The sequence below is a fragment of the Bidens hawaiensis genome, unplaced genomic scaffold (assembly GCF_021521415.1).
Source record: "Bidens hawaiensis isolate Kalapana, Puna unplaced genomic scaffold, B.hawaiensis_p1.1 tig00008459_1, whole genome shotgun sequence".
Lineage (NCBI taxonomy): Eukaryota > Viridiplantae > Streptophyta > Magnoliopsida > Asterales > Asteraceae > Bidens > Bidens hawaiensis.
In genome coordinates this window covers 29,395-48,231 of record NW_027491600.1, presented here as the reverse complement: position 1 = coordinate 48,231, position 18,837 = coordinate 29,395, and the positions used below count along the sequence as shown (strand labels likewise).

Genomic DNA, 18,837 nt, shown 5'->3' with positions numbered 1-18,837 from the left:
TGATTCTCTCTTGGCTCTCTCTAATAAAACTAACAATCTAGACCTTATTTATAGATCTACTTAACTTGCTCTCCAAGACAATCACTCAACTTTCTTTCCAAGCCAAGACCTTTCCTAAACTTACTACAATTCAAATAACTAAATTATAACTTAACAATAAACCTTTAACTTTACTAATAATTTAAGATTAATCCTTCAATACGCCCGTGATCGCATATAACGTTGGGTGGCCCAGGACCACCATCTCCTATTCCGGGGAAAACCCGTCGCCTGAACTCTTGATGGCCCATCATGATAAAGCCCAGTTGGGATCAGATTCGAACTTGAGACCTTTTCGCTTCCACCCCAAATCTCCACTTTTCCTCCATGAGCTAAACCTCATTGGCAAAGGCTAGATTTTTAGTTTTTTTACCGAGTTTCTCTTAACGCTTTATTTCTCATCTTTATAAGTAATTTAATTAAGAGAAAATTGCCTAAATGGTTATGATTTAATCATTTTACAAGTTTGGTCCATATATTTTAAAACCTACAAACTAGGTTGAAACATTTGTGAAAGGGTTGCATGTGTAGTCGCCGTCATCAATCCTAGTTAGCTTGTAGGGTTAAGTGAGGGTATATTTATCAATTTTCAAAAGCAAATTCCTTTTGCTCGAAGGTGATAATGTTCATCGAAGGTGACATGACTTTTCCGTTAAAACTAATTGCGATTGACCGCATGGACTAAACGTGCAACTCTCTCGAAAATGTCTGTCCTAAATTAGCAAGTTTTAAGATTTGATGACCAAACTTGTAAAAACGATTAAACCATAGGAACCATTTGTTGAATTTCCCTTTATTAAGTATACATAAATCGCTAAATTAACCATTTTCTATTATCATTTATCAAATATCAACACAGACACTTGTCGATTAACTCTTAAGGTGGCTTCTTATGGCCGACATCATAATGGGAAGGCGGCAGTTTGATTTTAAACAGAACTCTTTAGCTCCATTGCATATTTATATGTCTGGATTCAACCATATTATTTAAATAAAGACAACACCACGTATTGTTGATGTATATATAGACGACCAATTAAACACAATCCACTCTCGTATTTATTATTAATTTTAAAACAACTAATAAAGACCGATTTTAATTTCAATACCAAATTATAAAATACAAGTCTCCTTAAAGCAGGTTCCTAGCAATTTCCTAGTAATGTCAAGATCTTACTTCTATAAGAGGATGCAACCTGGAACCACTCGAATGACAATCTTTCCTTCCAATCTATCTACACTGACAATATTTTTGTCTCTTTTGAAAGAGTTTAAAACATGGGTGCTCATGAAACACCTTCACAATGTGACATTGGAACATTGGTATATAACATAAGCACATTAACACTCACTAAAGCTCAAAAAAGATGGCGCCTAGCTTACTTCTCCATCTACTTCTCAAACACAATGCTATCCATTTCCAAACTTTCCAAGAACCTTAAGCGACACGCGATCACCGAGATAGTAGCATCTCCATCGTACACCGCTCTTAATATCATCCCACCGGTAGCCAATCCTGTTGATCATAGTCAACGGTTTTCGAGCATTGACTCGACTGAACTCGCCAACTTGGTCAAAAGCAAAGATGTTGAACTCCTCAGCACATTTAAGGGTGTCACGGGCTTAGCTAAATCTCTTCACACCACTCTTGATGATGGGATTATCACGAATGATATCGAAGAAAGAAAGATCACATTTGGTTCGAATACGTACCAAAAACCGCCCCTTAAAGGGCTCGTTTATTTTATCGTGGAGGCGTTTAAGGACACCACCATAATTATATTGCTAGCATGCGCGGTCCTTTCTTTAGGCTTTGGTATTAAAGAGGAAGGAGCTAAGGAAGGCTGGTACGAAGGCGGGAGTATCTTCGTAGCAGTTATTCTAGTTATTATTGTGTCGGCGGTTAGTAACTTCCGACAGGAAAAACAGTTTGACAGTCTGTCTAAAATAAGCAATAATATTAAAATAGACGTTATACGTGAAGGAAGGAGGCAAGAGATTTCCATATTCGACGTCGTTGTGGGCGATGTTGTAGTTCTTAACATAGGAGATCAGATTGCTGCAGACGGGCTGTTTATAGACGGGCATTCTTTGCTAGTTGATGAATCGAGCATGACCGGTGAGAGTGATCATATAGACATTGATGCCGTCAGGCATCCGTTTTTATTCTCGGGCTCAAAAGTAGCTGATGGGCATGGTAAAATGCTCGTGGTATCAGTCGGGATGAACACCGCGTGGGGGAAGATGATGAGCTCAATAACCGGTGATTCTGATGAGCAAACACCATTACAAGCCCGCCTTAATAAACTAACTTCCTCGATTGGGAAAGTTGGACTCGCAGTCGCTTTTCTCGTTCTTGTAGTTATGTTAGTACGATACTTCACTGGGAACACGGAAGACGAGGATGGGAGACGCGAGTATAACGGGAAACGCACGAGTACGAATGAGATACTTAACTCGGTAACGCGCATTTTCGCAGCTGCAGTGACGATTGTTGTGGTGGCGATCCCTGAAGGCCTTCCGCTAGCCGTCACACTCACTCTTGCTTATTCCATGAAGAGAATGATGGTGGATCAAGCCATGGTTAGAAAGTTATCCGCCTGTGAAACCATGGGGTCTGCCACGGTTATATGCACTGATAAAACCGGGACGTTAACCATGAATCAAATGAAAGTTACAAAGTTTTGGCTTGGTTTTGATCTCATTGAAGGAGATTCTTCTAATGTGATTGACCCGAAAGTTCTTGAACTTTACCATCAAGGGGTCGGGTTAAACACGACCGGAAGCGTTTACAAATCTGTTACAGGAACCGAATATTCGGGTAGTCCTACAGAAAAGGCTATACTTTCATGGGCTGTGACAAATTTGGGTATGGATATGGAGAAACTGAAACAAGATTCTACCATTGTTCATGTGGAAACCTTCAATTCGAAGAAGAAACGAAGTGGTGTTTCGGTTATGAACAAAAAAGATAACACCATGCATGCTCACTGGAAAGGAGCAGCAGAAATGGTGCTAGCAATGTGTTCAAACTATTATCAGAAACACGGGATCAAAAAGCCGATAAATCAAGAAGAGAAGACACAGTTTGAGAATATAATACAAGGAATGGCTGCAAGCAGCCTCAGATGCATCGCGTTTGCTCATAAGGAAGACAGTACATTAAGCGAAGATGGTTTGACTTTACTCGGTATAATCGGGATCAAAGATCCGTGTCGACCAGGGGCAAAAGAGGCAATTGACACATGTAGGTCGGCCAGGGTCGATATCAAGATGATAACAGGAGACAATGTTTTCACAGCAAAAGCCATAGCCACAGAATGCGGGATACTTAAACTGGGCCAACAAGTCAACAAAGGCGAAGTAATCGAAGGTGAACAATTTCGAAACTTTACAGACGAAGAACGTATGGAACTAGTCGATAATATCAAAGTAATGGCAAGATCGTCTCCATTTGACAAGCTACTAATGGTTCAGTGTTTAAAGAAAAAAGGTCATGTGGTTGCAGTCACAGGTGACGGTACAAACGATGCACCAGCTCTAAAAGAAGCCGATATCGGGCTTTCTATGGGGATTCAAGGGACCGAGGTGGCTAAAGAGAGCTCAGATATTGTTATTTTAGATGATGACTTCGCGTCGGTTGCCACTGTGTTACGTTGGGGCCGATGTGTGTACAACAACATCCAAAAGTTCATTCAGTTTCAACTTACGGTAAACGTTGCAGCTCTTGTTATTAACTTTGTTGCAGCTGTTTCAGCTGGTGATGTCCCATTAACCGCGGTTCAGTTATTGTGGGTTAACTTAATTATGGACACTTTAGGTGCTCTAGCACTTGCTACAGAACGGCCCACTAAAGAACTCATGAATCACCCGCCAGTCGGGCGAGTTGCACCACTTATAACAAATATTATGTGGAGGAACCTGTTGGCACAATCTTTATACCAGATAACCGTTTTGTTGACGTTTCAGTTTAAAGGTAAGTCGATATTTGATGTGGATGAGCGAGTAAAGAATACTATTATCTTCAACACATTTGTGTTTTGTCAAGTGTTTAATGAATTCAACTCGAGGAAGCTGGAGAAGCAGAATGTGTTTGAAGGTCTTCATAAGAATCGGTTGTTTATCGGGATCATTGGAGTGACAGTTATTCTTCAGATAGTGATGGTGGAGGTGCTAAAGGATTTTGCAGATACAGAGAAACTGAACTGGGGTCAGTGGGGAATTTGTATAGCAATTGCAGCCGTGTCATGGCCCATTAGTTGGATTGTGAAGTTGATACCAGTACCAGATAGACCATTTCTTAGCTATATTAAAGGGTGGATTTAATTGTGTGTGTATTTGTGTGTGTGAATGTGTGGGCGGGTGTTATGTTGTCATTCATTATTATAAGTATAGGGTGTTAAGTTGTCATTCTTTATAAGTATCGCTAGTTGTGTGCGTCAGGCCGTCGGGGTGTGTGTGTGTGTGTTTATCGTTCGACGGGAAGCTTGTTTATGTTCGTTCTTGAACGAATATGAATCATGAATTCCGTTTAATTAAATAAATGAACGAACAAGAACACATGTCACGTTCATTCAGTTGTGTTTGTGAATTAAGGTCCAGTCATTAAAAAAATTATCTTTTTAACCTTTAGTTTTAAGTTTATCACTCAACATTTTGAAATGTTTATATTTTAAAAATCCTCGATTAGGGCGTTAAGTTCCACGGTTAGGGCCTCCGCCAGCCTTCATCTTTGTATGTACTGTTAAGAGTGTTAGATTTCAATCTTTGATTTCCTGTTATCGTTGTAAGTTTTTATGTTTCCCATTTGTATTGTAATTTGTAAACTTTTTTTTTTTTTTTTTGTTTTTCTTTTTGTTACAAGCTTGTATTTCCTGTTGTTACAAGCTTCTTTATTTCAGGTAAGCTTCTTTCTCCTCTATTTCCTGTCACAAATTAATAATTGTTATTGTAAATATTCTATTTATCACATGAGTATGTGTCTGCTATGTAAGCTTTTTACTTCATAATTTCCTATCAGAATTTAATAACTTTTATTTATTACTGGAAGACATAACTTCATTTTTTTACATGTTTTATCTAACTTGTACTTTGTTTATTCATAATCTCAGGATGAAACAGAAATGATGAATTAGAGATAAAGAATTTCAAGCTTGTGTCTCATTTGGAACTTATATCCTTTTAGACATCATTCCGTGATAACTATGTTTATGATTACTATGTCAAGTACTTAACTTTATATTGTTTTCGGTGATTATGTCTAACGCTTTAAGTTAAGAATGTTGATTTTTATCTTTCAAATTAAATATGTTCATTTGTTCGATTATGCTTGTTTGTGTTCGTTAATGAACGCACAGAAATTACAGTTTTTACAGCATGCACTCAACTTTTTTCGCTGCCAAACATGATTAGTTTACTACATCCCAAAACTTGGTAAACAAATCATGTTCTTTGGATAGCAGTTTTTGACTTTTGCATGTCTGGTAGCTTTTAGGCATGAACTATATCCATCATCTTATAAAAACCGCATAAGTTTCTATTTCATGAACATTTCAAAGTCACTAACACCTAATCATCAGTAAAAGTTGACAAATGAGATAATTTGTGACCTTTAGCAAAATAATTTGAGCTTTACGGGCCTGCAGGGGTAGCATTCAAATAAATTTTCTCATTATCCATATCAAATTTCCCCTATTGTAGTATTCTATTAGTTGCAGTTGTTGATTTGAACAGGTCAGTAATGAAAGACCAAGGTTTGGGATCCAACTATGAACCTAACTCACTTTTACAGATAAGCATTTATCAGATTTTAAGCTGTAAACGAACCGAACGCCCGGCGAACTGTTTGGCAAAACGTTCGTTTATGTCCGTTCGTTTAATGAACATGAACAAGGAATTTTGTTTGATTAACTAAATGAACGAACATGAACATAGGCCATGTTCGTTCAGTTGTGTTAGTGAACGTTTGATAAAGTGTGCGTTTACGTCCGTTTATGTTTGTTTGGTTTGTTCATTGAAGGTTTTTAATACTATTCTAATCTTATAATTTAGAATTAAGCAAAAAGTATTAACTATAAAACAAAAATATATATGACTATTATGTGACTAATCTACATGCAAACTCAACATATAAATATAAATGTTAAAAAAAACAAAATTGGTAGCCGGACCAGACCATTGACATTGTCCATTCTCGGTTAGCAAAATCAAATAAAACATTGCTTCGTTTGTGTTCGTGAACTGTTCATGAGCAGGTTCATTTCTAAAGGCCCGAATATGAACTCAGTCCATTAGATAAAACCTTAACGGACGAACGTGAACAAGGCATTGTCCGGTTTCGGTTCAGCCCTAACTATATTAATGATCATATTCCAATCACAATCACAAACTCTAATAATTTCTTAATTCCAAAGTAATAAAGCTATGCAGGTGTAATTTGAAGATATTAGGGTTGGTTAAGATTAGATACAACATAAAGGGGTTTTGTTACACTCGTGTTCTACAGCGTGCAAGTATTGATGTGATATACCTTTGGAGTTGTTTCTGTCACCTCATTTCTTATAATGATTAATGACTTAGTAACTTGTCACAATGGCTTAATAATTGTTAAATTATAACATGTTAAATTTTTGTACATTTATTAATGCGTAGTAACTTGTTAGTTTACTTCTAAGTGATTTGTTCATTAAAATAAACACAAGTAAAGCATCAAATTTCACTTCTGTTCTTCTTTTTCTTTTAGAAAGTTATAGCTTATAAATATATAATTTTATTGAACTCTGGTCATGTTTGGTCATTTGAGCATGTCCAAAAAAAATTTGTAGAGAAAAAGGACTTGTGTGGTAATTATGGTAGAGGAAATGAACTACTAAATAAAAAGTGTGATAGCTAAGCGGACATACACAATTAGCCCACAAGCTGAAGTGTTGGAGTCAACGAGCTGTCAGTTTGACCATCAGTTTTAACCGACTACCAATGATAATTATTAATATTAACTATACAAGTTACTACTAATCATTGGCAACTTGACCCATCAATGGTAAATGACAGTTAGTGGTAACTAACAATCGGTGATAACTAGTTGTCAGTAGCAACTTACTTAAATGAGAGAATTTATGCTAAGGGTTTCTCACTTATATAATTAATGCCAACAACTATAATTGTATAACCATCAATTGTTAACCACCGATTGAAACATTGTGATTAAGTTTTAGTTTGTTGTTTTTATTACATATTCTACGCTTTTGTTATCATGGTGTTTGCTTGTTTGTTGTTTTTTTGAATTATCCACCATCATAATGTTTCAGTCTTAAGTGTTCAATACGATTCAAAGGCATGTCTAAAACACTTAGATACACAACATTAGGTTAATTAGTTTCTTCTTATATGGTATTAACCCTCTTGTTCAACACGTTTGCATGTCATTTTATTGTATGGTTTTGAGTCTTATAACTCATCAATGAAAATAAGATCGGTAGAGGCGGTTTAAAAAATTGAGGGTGTAAATGAGTTGAGTTGAGCTTGACTCGTTTTGGCTTACGAGGACTTGAGCTCGAGCTCAGCTCGTAAGTTGTTTTTCAAGCTCGAGCTGGACTCATTTATTATTATTATTTAATTTGTTCTTATCTATTTTTTATTGTTAGTTTAATATGATTTTGAGACCAAGCCTAAGCTCAACTTGAACTCGGTTGTGAAGTGTTAATTTAATACATAGATATCTAATATAGGTAAAACTTAATAATACACAAAGACTCATTAAAACTCAATGTACCTAAACGAGCTTCTAATACAAGGCACAAACTTGAGTCTCGATAACCATACAGGCCTCAATTGAGACTCGGCCTCGAAAGTACTCGGCTGATTTCATGCTTTTAATTGATTCGAGCTCGGAGTCATAACCATACACCTAAAAGTACAATTACGTTCCTTGTATCATATACAGTTTCTTTCTCATTTTATATTATTATTATTAATAATAATAAAAATCTGGTCTGGACTGTGGAGAGAGCTAAATAAAATTGGTTGTTTCTTGACGCACACATCACCGTCACTGACCGTCGTTTGCCGGCCGCTGCCGCCTTCGTACAACTCCGGTCCTGTTAGATCTCCTCAGATCAGGTTATTCAGGTTGCCTACATCACCCAATCGTCATCAATTTCGTGATTACTGTATAATTGCTAGGGTTTCGGTTGGTTGCAATTGGTTTAATTTGTATGAATTAGGTTTTCTCGGTGAAGATCAGGTGTATTGACTTCTAATTTGATTTCATCGGTAGTGTGTTTAAGTGATTGATAGTAGTAGTTCAAGTGTATTTGATTTAGCTGTTTAATTGTTTAATGACTGCCATGACTACTGATTGATTGATTGATTATTATACTCATAGGTTTAGGTTGTGCTAAGTTGAATCAATCAATCAATCAATCATGCCCAGTAAAATCCCACCGACAGCAAAGCTATAAGTAGGGTCTGGGGAGGGTGGGATGTAGGCACACCGTACCTCTATCCAAAGGAATAAAGAGGTGGCTTCCAGAGAGACCCTCGGCTCTAAGTACATGTGTATGAAGCAAAATAAAGGAAATTAAAGTTTAACAGTTATATAAAAACTACTACTAATTATAATAATATTAATAATAAGATCACAGTTTAACAGCTATATAAAAGCTAATAATAATTATAATAATAATAATAATAATAATATATGTTAAACTTTGAATAATAATAATAATATATGTTGTGCTAAGTTGAATATTATTATCAAAGTCTGCAGTTATATGTTTTATGGCTTAAATTTCACCTTTAGGAATGTTTGTAGCTTTTGAACCACATTGATCATGCAATTAAACCCCTTATGATTGCAATGGATAAAAAGGTAATTCTCGTTAAGGCTATTGGTAAATTGTGTAACGCCACAAAGTAAGTGACTATCTCTTGTTACATGTGGTAAATTTTGAATGTTAGTGATCCAAGAAATGACTTGTCCGAAATCTTTATCTGCTAGAGTTTGTTTTTGCATGATAATATTTTCTATATGCTCACTTATTATATTTGAATTCCTGAACAAGCACCATGGACTGTAAGTTTTACTAAATTGCATATTATTCTGGAAATGGATGAATGCATATTTTTTTAGCTTAGTGGCCTATATGCTTGAACATCAATTGTAATATTTGTAAATGGTTTATGCTAAGTTTGGCTAGCTGCTCGCTTATTGTAGCCCTTAATTTTTTAACCATATATTTTTTTAATCAATACGCCACATATGTATGCATATAGCCACATTTTTTTCTAGTTTCTTTCTTGCACATAACGGTAAGTTCATTTACGTTTTTACCTAGACACGCTTTACCTGTGCTGTGTGTTACATACGTACACTATATTACTTTCATATCATCCTTCTTTAACAAGATCATGTTAATTTTGGGCTGCATCCGAAAAATGACATGCTTGGAATTGCATTTTGTTGCAGATTATTTATGAAAGCATAGCAAGAACGTGATACAGGAGATAAATTCAAGCAATGGGGACTGAAAATCCTAACCGTCCAAATTTTCATCAAGGGCCTACTAGTACACCTTTTGCAGCTCCCCAAACCAACATGCCCATTGGTTCATCTCGTCCCATGGTTGGATCACAGCTCCCTGCTTTCAGGCCAACATCAGCTCCTGCTATGCCAAATTCATCTCCATTTTCTTCTCCAGGGCCCCCAGCTGGATCCGGGACTCCTCGTTTTAGACCCATGCAACCAGGTAGGCCCGCTCCTTCATATGGCCCACCAACTACAGGACCTCCCCAGCGTTTCTCAGCTCCACAGTTTCCTCAAACATCTCAACCACCTGTGTCACAAACTTCCAATGTGGGCCAACCCATGTTGCCACCATCAATGAGACCACCTCCTTCCACCCATGTTCCATCTGTACCAATGGGATCTCCACCTCAAAGCTTGTACACTGTTTCTTCTAGCAATAATCCTCCATATTCTGCTTCTGGACCAAACATCCAGCCACCACCATCTTCAACCAGACCGTCTTACCCTGGTTATCCAGGTATGCAAAGTAGCACAATAAGTCCTCCACCACCACCACTTTATAATCAAGGCGGTTATGCTCTACCTCAGCCCGCCATACCTGCTCCTTTTTCTTCTCATCAAGGTGGTTATGGACAAGTTCCGCCAGTTGCATCATATGTAGGCGGCTCCGCGCCGCCTACAGGAGTTACACCAGGTTTGGTAGAAGATTTCAGCTCACTTTCTCTAGGATCTGCTCCTGGATCTTATGATGGTGGGCTTGATGCTAAAGCATTGCCACGACCACTGGACGGTGATGTGGAACCGAGTTCTTTTGCTGGGATGTATCCCATGAATTGTGATTCTAGATATCTAAGACTTACAACTGGTGCTATTCCAAATTCACAGTCTTTGGTTTCCAGGTGGCACTTGCCTCTTGGAGCAGTTGTTTCTCCACTTGCAGAAGCTCCTGAGGGGGTAAGTTTTCATTCATTAGTCAACAACTGATAGATATTACATACGTACAAACAAACAAAAGATTTTGAGTGTGAGATGAGGGTAAGTTTTCATTCAGTAAAATCCTACTCGTTGCAAGCTATTGGTAGGGTTTGGGAGGGTGAGATGAGGGCAAACCTTTCCTCTAACCCGGGGGATAGAGAGGCTGCTCTCGCTGAGACCCGTGGCTTCAAAAACCCTTTTTTCTCTCTCTTTTAATATACTATTTCAAATAACATAAAAACTGGGTAAAAGAATCAAAGCAAGAACCATGCAATGATATACGTAGACTAACACTATCATGAAGTGGTGGGTACACTATAGTGGCAATAGATATTATCTCAATGAACAAGAAAATGTCGCACTAAGAGCACTCGCATCCTTTTCTTCATCTCTATTTATATAATTTAACTAAAAACATCATTTTCTCTAAACTTTGTTTACATTTTAACAAATTCTCTACATCCTATTCTGTATTTCTATCTATATCTTAACCACAAATACATATTTTATTATTTTTTCTCTTTCCTACACAGTATATAAAATGATGAATAGTTACCCTCTATATATAAAGAGTTACTATTACTCTCTACTAGATAGTTACTGTCACTCTCTACTACATATTTTAGAGTATGAAGAATGGGATATGAAAGCTAAATAAGTAAAAAACAAGATTTTTTTTTCATAAATTAGAGATAAAAAGTAATATAGAGTGTGGGATGTGAATGCTCTTACGGTCTTACCCCTTTAAAAATACCAATGCACTTCGCTAAATAATGTATATACACTAAGGCATGAATATGACTAAAGCAAACAGAAATATAGATACACATACATGTGCTATTTGATAAAATCATTTGTTTTTGGTTTCTGTTTATTGTTCAGGAGGAAGTACCAATAGTTAATTTTGCCACAATGGGTATCGTTCGTTGTAGAAGGTGCCGTACGTATGTAAATCCATATGTGACTTTCACAGATGGTGGAAGAAAGTGGAGGTGCAATATATGTGCTTTACTTAATGATGGTAATACTTTGAAAAATCTTGTACTAAAACACGTAATTTGACAACATAGTAAAAGTATATATCTTTCAAGTTCTAAAACCTTTTTGTTGATGTTTTGGGATTCCATTTTACCACCAATTGTTTGCTATCTAGCACACTTATGTTGCATATATGTTTAATGTGCCAGATCATTCTTTATGCTGCTTCATCACCAGTTTTAAGAATATTATTGATTACTCTCTGTCGCATATAGAACTTTTATGCTAAGTTATTTCTATTCACATACAGTGCAAAATGATTATTTCTCTCATTTGGACGCCACTGGAAAAAGAGTTGATCTTGATCAACACCCCGAGCTTACAAAGGGTTCTGTTGAATTTGTTGCTCCAGCTGAATACATGGTTCGGCCTCCAATGCCACCATTATACTTCTTTATGATTGATGTGTCAATATCTGCAGTTAAAAGTGGAATGCTTGAGGTAAGCTTTACCCTTTGATATATAGTTGGGAACTCATACCTTGTTATTTATTTGTTCACATTTGACCTGTTGATGCTAATTGCATACTAGAGTACATGTGAGTTATTATTCCTCTTTGCTTACATTTTGTTAGGTGATGGCACAAACTATTAAATCTTGTTTGGATAAATTGCCGGGCAGCCCCAGAACACAAATTGGGTTTATAACTTTTGACAGCACGATTCACTTTTACAATATGAAGGCAAGTGGTTTAGAGTTTAGCTAGCCATACATTAGCTTCTTGTTGTAGTGTTAACTAATGTTGACCCACATCTTTTTTTTTTTTTTTACCTTTTTCAGTCATCTTTGACTCAGCCTCAAATGATGGTCATATCGGATTTAGATGATATTTTTGTTCCATTGCCAGATGATCTCCTTGTCAACCTGTCTGAATCAAGACCTGTGGTGGAGGCATTCTTGGATAGCTTGCCTTCGATGTTTCAGGATAATGTTAATGTGGAATCTGCTTTTGGGCCCGCCCTCAAAGCAGCTTTTTTGGTTATGGTAAGTTTTGTGGCCGTATATTATTAAGAACATTGGTGAGTGATTTAATATTCTCCATCCTAAACTTATTTGGATGGTGTATATATGCATTATATCTTTTTTATGATTTATGGAGATGGTGAATCATATCTTTTTAAATCCGAGGTACTTGGTGGGTTTGAACTTTGAAAGATACCCATTATTACTGGTATAAATTTCAATTTTATAACCTGTGTCCATATGCCTAACACATTCTTTCACCATCATTCTCATTTTTTGATATCCATATCGCCAAACTGAATACACCCTGATAATTTCTTAGAAAAAGAAAAAAGAAAAAAAAAAGTGGACAAATGTGTTTTGGGTTAACTGATCTAACATGACGTGTTCAAACCAAACAATTAAGTACTTGTTTGGATCTCAAAAGGTAGTCAATGTAGTCTCTCTGTCATGATTATGTTAAAAGATGTCAGATTTAGTGGTTCGAGCGAAAAAGGTTTTAGCTTCAACTGAATGATCGAGAGTTCAAAAGTATGATTGCATATTATGAGAAATATAAAAAAAAAAACAGTGAACCTTAATAATAACAGTTACCAAAAATTAATGTAACTAGTAATCATCTCATGGTTTCAGGCTTTGGCAAACGTAACCTAGATATAATGATAAATAGTGGATTTATATTGAAAAGTCACATATACATAAGTTCCAAGGTTGTTATATTACCAACACCCCCACTATAATGTCATATGCATTACGGAAATTAAATAATGCTGACAATTTTGAGTCTCACTTATATTGTGTTAGTTACATGTACCAACTGATAGTTTCTGCTTTACATGACCACATCACTATAAAACTTTACTTGCTCCATGCAGAGCCAACTTGGAGGGAAATTGTTAATTTTCCAGAGCACTCTTCCCTCACTCGGCGTTGGTCGGTTGAAGTTGCGTGGAGACGATCTTCGTGTTTATGGAACAGATAAGGAGCATACTTTAAGAATACCAGAAGACCCATTTTATAAACAGATGGCTGCTGATTTCACCAAATTTCAAGTTGCAGTTAATGTATATGCATTTAGCGACAAGTATACTGATATAGCCTCATTAGGTATGTAACAATGGCCAGTTTTGACCCATTTACCTATAAACGGGTCAAAACTTTTATCTCTTAACAGGTCAAAGGGTAAACTTTTAAAAATAACTTAAAAAGGAAACGTGTCATGTGTCATATGTGTTGAAAGGGTTGGAACATTGTCAGGGTATTCATATGCATAAAGCCACCTAATTCGTTTTATTAAATAAAGATTTAGATTTTTATTACTATACTCTAGTGTTGTGACAACATTTGACTCTTTACATATCATAAATGTTTAAATGATCAACAATATCTTATTGATTTACGTGCAGGCACTTTAGCGAAATACACTGGCGGTCAGGTATATTATTATCCAAGCTTTCATTCTGTCATTCACAAAGACAAGTTGAGACATGAGTTGGCTAGAGATCTCACTAGAGAAACTGCTTGGGAAGCTGTAATGCGTATTAGATGCGGGAAAGGTTTGGCTAATTTTAAGGCTGTTATATGCTGATTTTTTCTTCTAGCAAATTTGATTCACATAACTTATTTTTTTAGTTTCTTTTTCTAGGAGTGCGCTTCACCTCGTATCATGGGAATTTTATGCTAAGATCCACAGATCTACTGGCACTCCCGGCTGTTGATTGTGATAAAGCCTATGCGATGCAGTTTGCTCTTGAAGAGACATTGCTTACAACTCAGATTGTGTACTTTCAAGTTGCGTTACTGTATCCTTCAAATTTTTATTTGAAAATGAAAATGGGTCAATATGGGTTATGTTTAATTAGTAGCGGGTCAAATAGGTACAATGGAAAAATGTAGCTAAAAAGCTACTTTTGACAGTTTTTTACATTTGTGAATACTCAACCACCAAAAGATACACTGCATCTTGTGGTGAAAGGCGTATTAGAGTACACACTGCTGCAGCATCAGTGGTTGCAGATTTAGGAGAGATGTACCGACAGGCAGATACTGGTGCGGTTGTTTCTTTGCTTGGTCGGTTAGGTAAGACAACTATCTCTCTCTCCCCCTTCCCTCAATCCATTAATAAAGGGGAAAGGAAAGTTTTTGAAAAATAAAAAAATGGTCACTGTTTGGTAGATGCGGCACGCTTACCTATAAACGGTTTAATTTTGGTTATGTTGGATCTAACGAGTCAAACGGGCTAAGCTAAAAGATCTAACTAAAAAGGTTATGTTTCATAGAATGAATGGGTTCTTTAAACATGTGCTCAAATACATAAAACCTCCAAAATCAGTTTATTAAAGAGAATATATTTTTATTCTAATAAGTAGGTTTTTCAATAGTATATAACACACCTAGATGAACAGTGTTGCACGTTGACCCGATTTTGCCCAGACCATTTTGATCTGCCTATAAAGGTGACCTGTTTTAACCTGTGTAATAATCAATTTTCACTTTATGCCTGCTCTTAACTTAACCATTATTGTATTATGAACTGCAGCAATTGAGAAATCATTATCATATAAATTGGAAGATGCTCGTAACGCGGTTCAACTGAAAATCGTGAAAGCCCTCAAAGAATACCGAAAACTCTATTCAGTGCAGCATCGTGTAGGGAACAGGATGATCTACCCAGAATCACTCAAATATTTGCCTTTATATGGATTATCACTATGCAAATCAACAGCACTTCGTGGCGGTTATGCTGATGCACAGCTTGATGAACGGTGTGCAGCAGGCTTCACCATGATGGCTTTACCTGTTAAAAAGATGTTAAAGCTCTTATACCCTAGCTTGTTGAGAGTCGACGAATATCTTATCAAGGTAAGTTATTTTCTCACATTGTTCCCATTGTTGAAAGGTAGTCATTTTGGCCCTTGCAGTTATGAACGGGTCGATTTGGATTATGTTTATCCAATAGCGGGTCATACGGGTAAAAATGTCTGCCTTAAAAGGAATGGGCGAAATTAGGGGTGTGTATTGTACAGGAGAAAAGAAAAAACAATGATCTGTAACTGGAAAAACTTAACCCAAACAAAAACCACGGATGGTTTTATGCTATTTTAAATCGAACTTTTTAGTTTGTTTCGGTTTTTCATGCAACTAAAACCGACATAACCGAACCCAATAAAAACCAACGGTTTGGTTTTAGCTTTTCGCAAAAAACGAATTTTTGGTTCAGTTTCAGTTTTGCATGTAATTAAAACCAAACTGAACCGAATTTATGGGTTTTCATTTTTTTTTTTGAATATCAAGTAATTTACTAATTTATAAGAATTTAATAGTGTTACCCAAATGCATAATATCAATTAATTATTAATTAACAAAAAGATTCTGGCTCAAAGTTTTAGGCACAAATTCATCACTTTTGGTCAGCCTAAAAGTTTTAAGCCCAAATGGTACTGAAACCGATTGGGTTTCAAAAACTTAGAAAGCGAATTTTTGGTTCTGTTGAGCCCAAAACGACCCATGCACACCCCTATGTAAAATGGGTCGAATCAGTCTAAAAATTTGCTCTTGTTAGCATATATAACACTGGTTACCAAATTACCATTTTGGCCCATTTAGTTATGAATGGTTCAGTTTATTTTATATTTGGCGATACGGGTAAAAACGTATAGCACTCTAGCCTAAAATGAATGGGTGAAATGGATTGAATGGGCCTAAGAGTTTGCTCTTGTTAATCATATATGGCACTAATTACCAAATTACCCGCTGTGACCTGTTACCGACACACCTAAACCGGCAATTTGCCACCTCTACTAATTTTTATATTCCAACTTTTAAGTCTCATATTGGAAGATTTGTTTGCTTGTAGACACCTGCTGTGGATGATGAATTTGACAAAATTTGTAAAAGGCTGCCACTTGTTGCAGAGAGCTTAGATTCTAGAGGAATTTATATATTTGATGACGGTTTCCGTTTTGTTGTGTGGTTTGGTCGTATGCTTTCACCAGATATAACCCGAAATCTAGTTGAGGAAGATCCAGCTACAGATTTCTCAAGGGTATGTTCTTTTACACACGTGGTTTGTGCATATTTATATAATCACGTTTGTGAGCACTAACAACCACCTTAAATAACCAAATGATTTCTTTTTTAAGAATCTTGTTGATCTATTTTGCTATGACTAAATTACACTTTTTGTCTTTTATGTTTTTTTTACCAAATTTCAACGCATTTCGCGTTTTTAAACCTTTAATAACCAAACGATTTTAGGGGTCAAAACGCATCGGATTGCAAGGCGCTTTATAAACCAAGGTCCGAAAGTCCATATTTAGCGCATACAACCTCATGAAGCGTTTTATTTAAAAAAAAAGTTAGATTATTTTTGTAACCATAATTAATGCATTTATTATTTGCAAAAGTATTTTATGAAAACGAGCACGAGAAAAGTTTGCTAGTCAACCCAACCTACCTAGATCATTTCCACTCGCACTAAAAAAAGGAACAATGACCAATTTCAACCTAAACACGTTTTGTCTTGTTAATGTCTCATGGAAATTTGTTTTCTAACTTATTACTACTGATTATGTTTTTGAAGAATCAGGTTTGTCTGACCGAACGCAACAATGACATGTCAAGAAAGCTGATGGGCATACTAAAGAAACTTAGAGAGGCTGATAAATCATATTATCAATTATGTCATCTTGTGAGACAAGGTGAACAACCCCGTGAAGGTTTCTTTCTACTCTTGAATTTAGTTGAGGACCAGGTCGGTGGTATGAGCGGTTATGCTGATTGGATGCTTCAGATTCATCGACAAGTACAACAATAATTCACAATAAATACGGTAAATATCCTAACTTTTGTTTGATAACAAATGTCATCTATGATTTTTTTTATAAAAATCTTTTTAAATATAACATGATACGTACCACGAATACACGTTCAAACAATATTACTTATTTTGCAGGGACTTCACTATTATTCATAGACGGTTTGAGTTAACGAGAACGTGGAATTTTATTTTCCGGGAAGTTGGTAATTTATCTGTTGTGATAACGATAAAACGTCACCACAAACTTTTGTTTCATGGTTTCTTGAATGCATGTTTAAAGCCAAAGCACAGGCACATGCCGATGCCAGTGTAAAACCACCTCTAGTTGATATTTGATTTTTGATAGTAGTTAAAATGATGACGTTTTGTTTTACAGGCCTAACATTTTATAGACTAGTGTTGTTTTTGTTGTGGAAACCTTTTTGTAATTTGTTTTGTGTCATAAAATTTGGGGTTGATTTTGATTTATGCTTATGTTACATATATGTTTTTTTTGTAATAGTGATAATAATAATAATAATAATAATAACTAAGTACAAGTTTTGAAAATAATTTCATTAAGCAACAAGAGCAAATATCTTTTAGCTTGAAGATATTTGCTTGTTTGAAAGTTAAAGAAGAAGCCGTTATTATCTTAGTTATATCGAAAAATCATTTGAAAACACAACGAAAGAGAAACCGTGCAAAAGCCATTGCTTTCACAATAAAAGTTTTGAAGATTCGTGAGACGCATAGACAGGTGAAGATGTCGCATGATCTGATCTTTTTTTATCAACGACTTTGAAGAAAACATTAGATCATGCTGGCAGCTTCATCTATTATTGCTTCACACGTGCAGATTGCTTTACCATGCAAACCATCTATGTTGGATATGCAGATAAAGAAGATGTGGATCATGCAATACGAGAAAAGAGGGTATATACAGAGAGAAAATGAACTAAAGTATAAAATATTAAATTAAGAAAAGACACACGATATGCCCAATGAAATGTTTCCATGTGAGTTGGGATAATTGTACTGTTGTCTTCAATTATGGGGTTTTGTTGGTATTAAGGGAACTTATTTGGAGGTTTTAATATTTATTATTTTAAATCTATTTGTAAGAGCATAGCCCAAATAAATGTATATTTGTTAATTGTTAATTTTGTTGATTCTTTATGATAAATGCTTAAATTATTACCAAAACAGCAACATTTGTTCGCTAGTAAATGGTTCATATACAAAAATAAGATTACAACTTAAACACGTAAGACATGTTTGATAAAACTAGATGGAGAATGAGATGTCATTAAAGTGATAACTTTTATTTATTAATGTTTTTAAACCTATTTATTTATTTTAAATAACATATGAATATTTCTCAAATGAGTTTTATAGAAAGTTAAAAAAAATAAAAAAAATAGGGACTTGTGGTATAATCATATTATTTTTATCAAATTAAAGAAAATTGCTATTATTTAACTAATATGACAGAGAA

At 35.6% G+C, this 18,837-nt stretch overlaps 1 protein-coding gene and 1 pseudogene across 3 annotated transcripts; both read left to right on the top strand.

Moving 5' to 3' along the window:
• The first annotated feature begins 733 nt into the window (after positions 1-733).
• Positions 734-4,602, top strand: LOC143529053 (calcium-transporting ATPase 12, plasma membrane-type pseudogene; annotated as a pseudogene).
• Positions 4,603-8,135: 3,533 nt separating this feature from the next.
• LOC143529051 (protein transport protein SEC24 A-like) lies at positions 8,136-17,822 on the top strand. Of its 3 annotated transcripts, none has more exons than XM_077024934.1 (14): positions 8,136-8,157; positions 9,506-10,519; positions 11,423-11,561; positions 11,829-12,019; positions 12,153-12,260; positions 12,359-12,562; positions 13,417-13,648; positions 13,948-14,097; positions 14,187-14,343; positions 14,493-14,620; positions 15,081-15,403; positions 16,398-16,586; positions 17,130-17,372; positions 17,496-17,822. In XM_077024934.1, the coding sequence occupies exons 2-13, from the start codon at positions 9,557-9,559 to the stop codon at positions 17,355-17,357; spliced, it is 3,012 nt and encodes a 1,003-aa protein (XP_076881049.1). In that variant the 5' UTR covers positions 8,136-8,157; positions 9,506-9,556; the 3' UTR covers positions 17,358-17,372; positions 17,496-17,822. The 3 variants fall into 3 exon arrangements, with proteins under 3 accessions (XP_076881049.1, XP_076881047.1, XP_076881048.1); XM_077024932.1 differs by having other exon boundaries at positions 17,124-17,372; XM_077024933.1 differs by having other exon boundaries at positions 17,124-17,390; positions 17,517-17,822.
• The last annotated feature ends 1,015 nt before the right edge of the window (positions 17,823-18,837 follow it).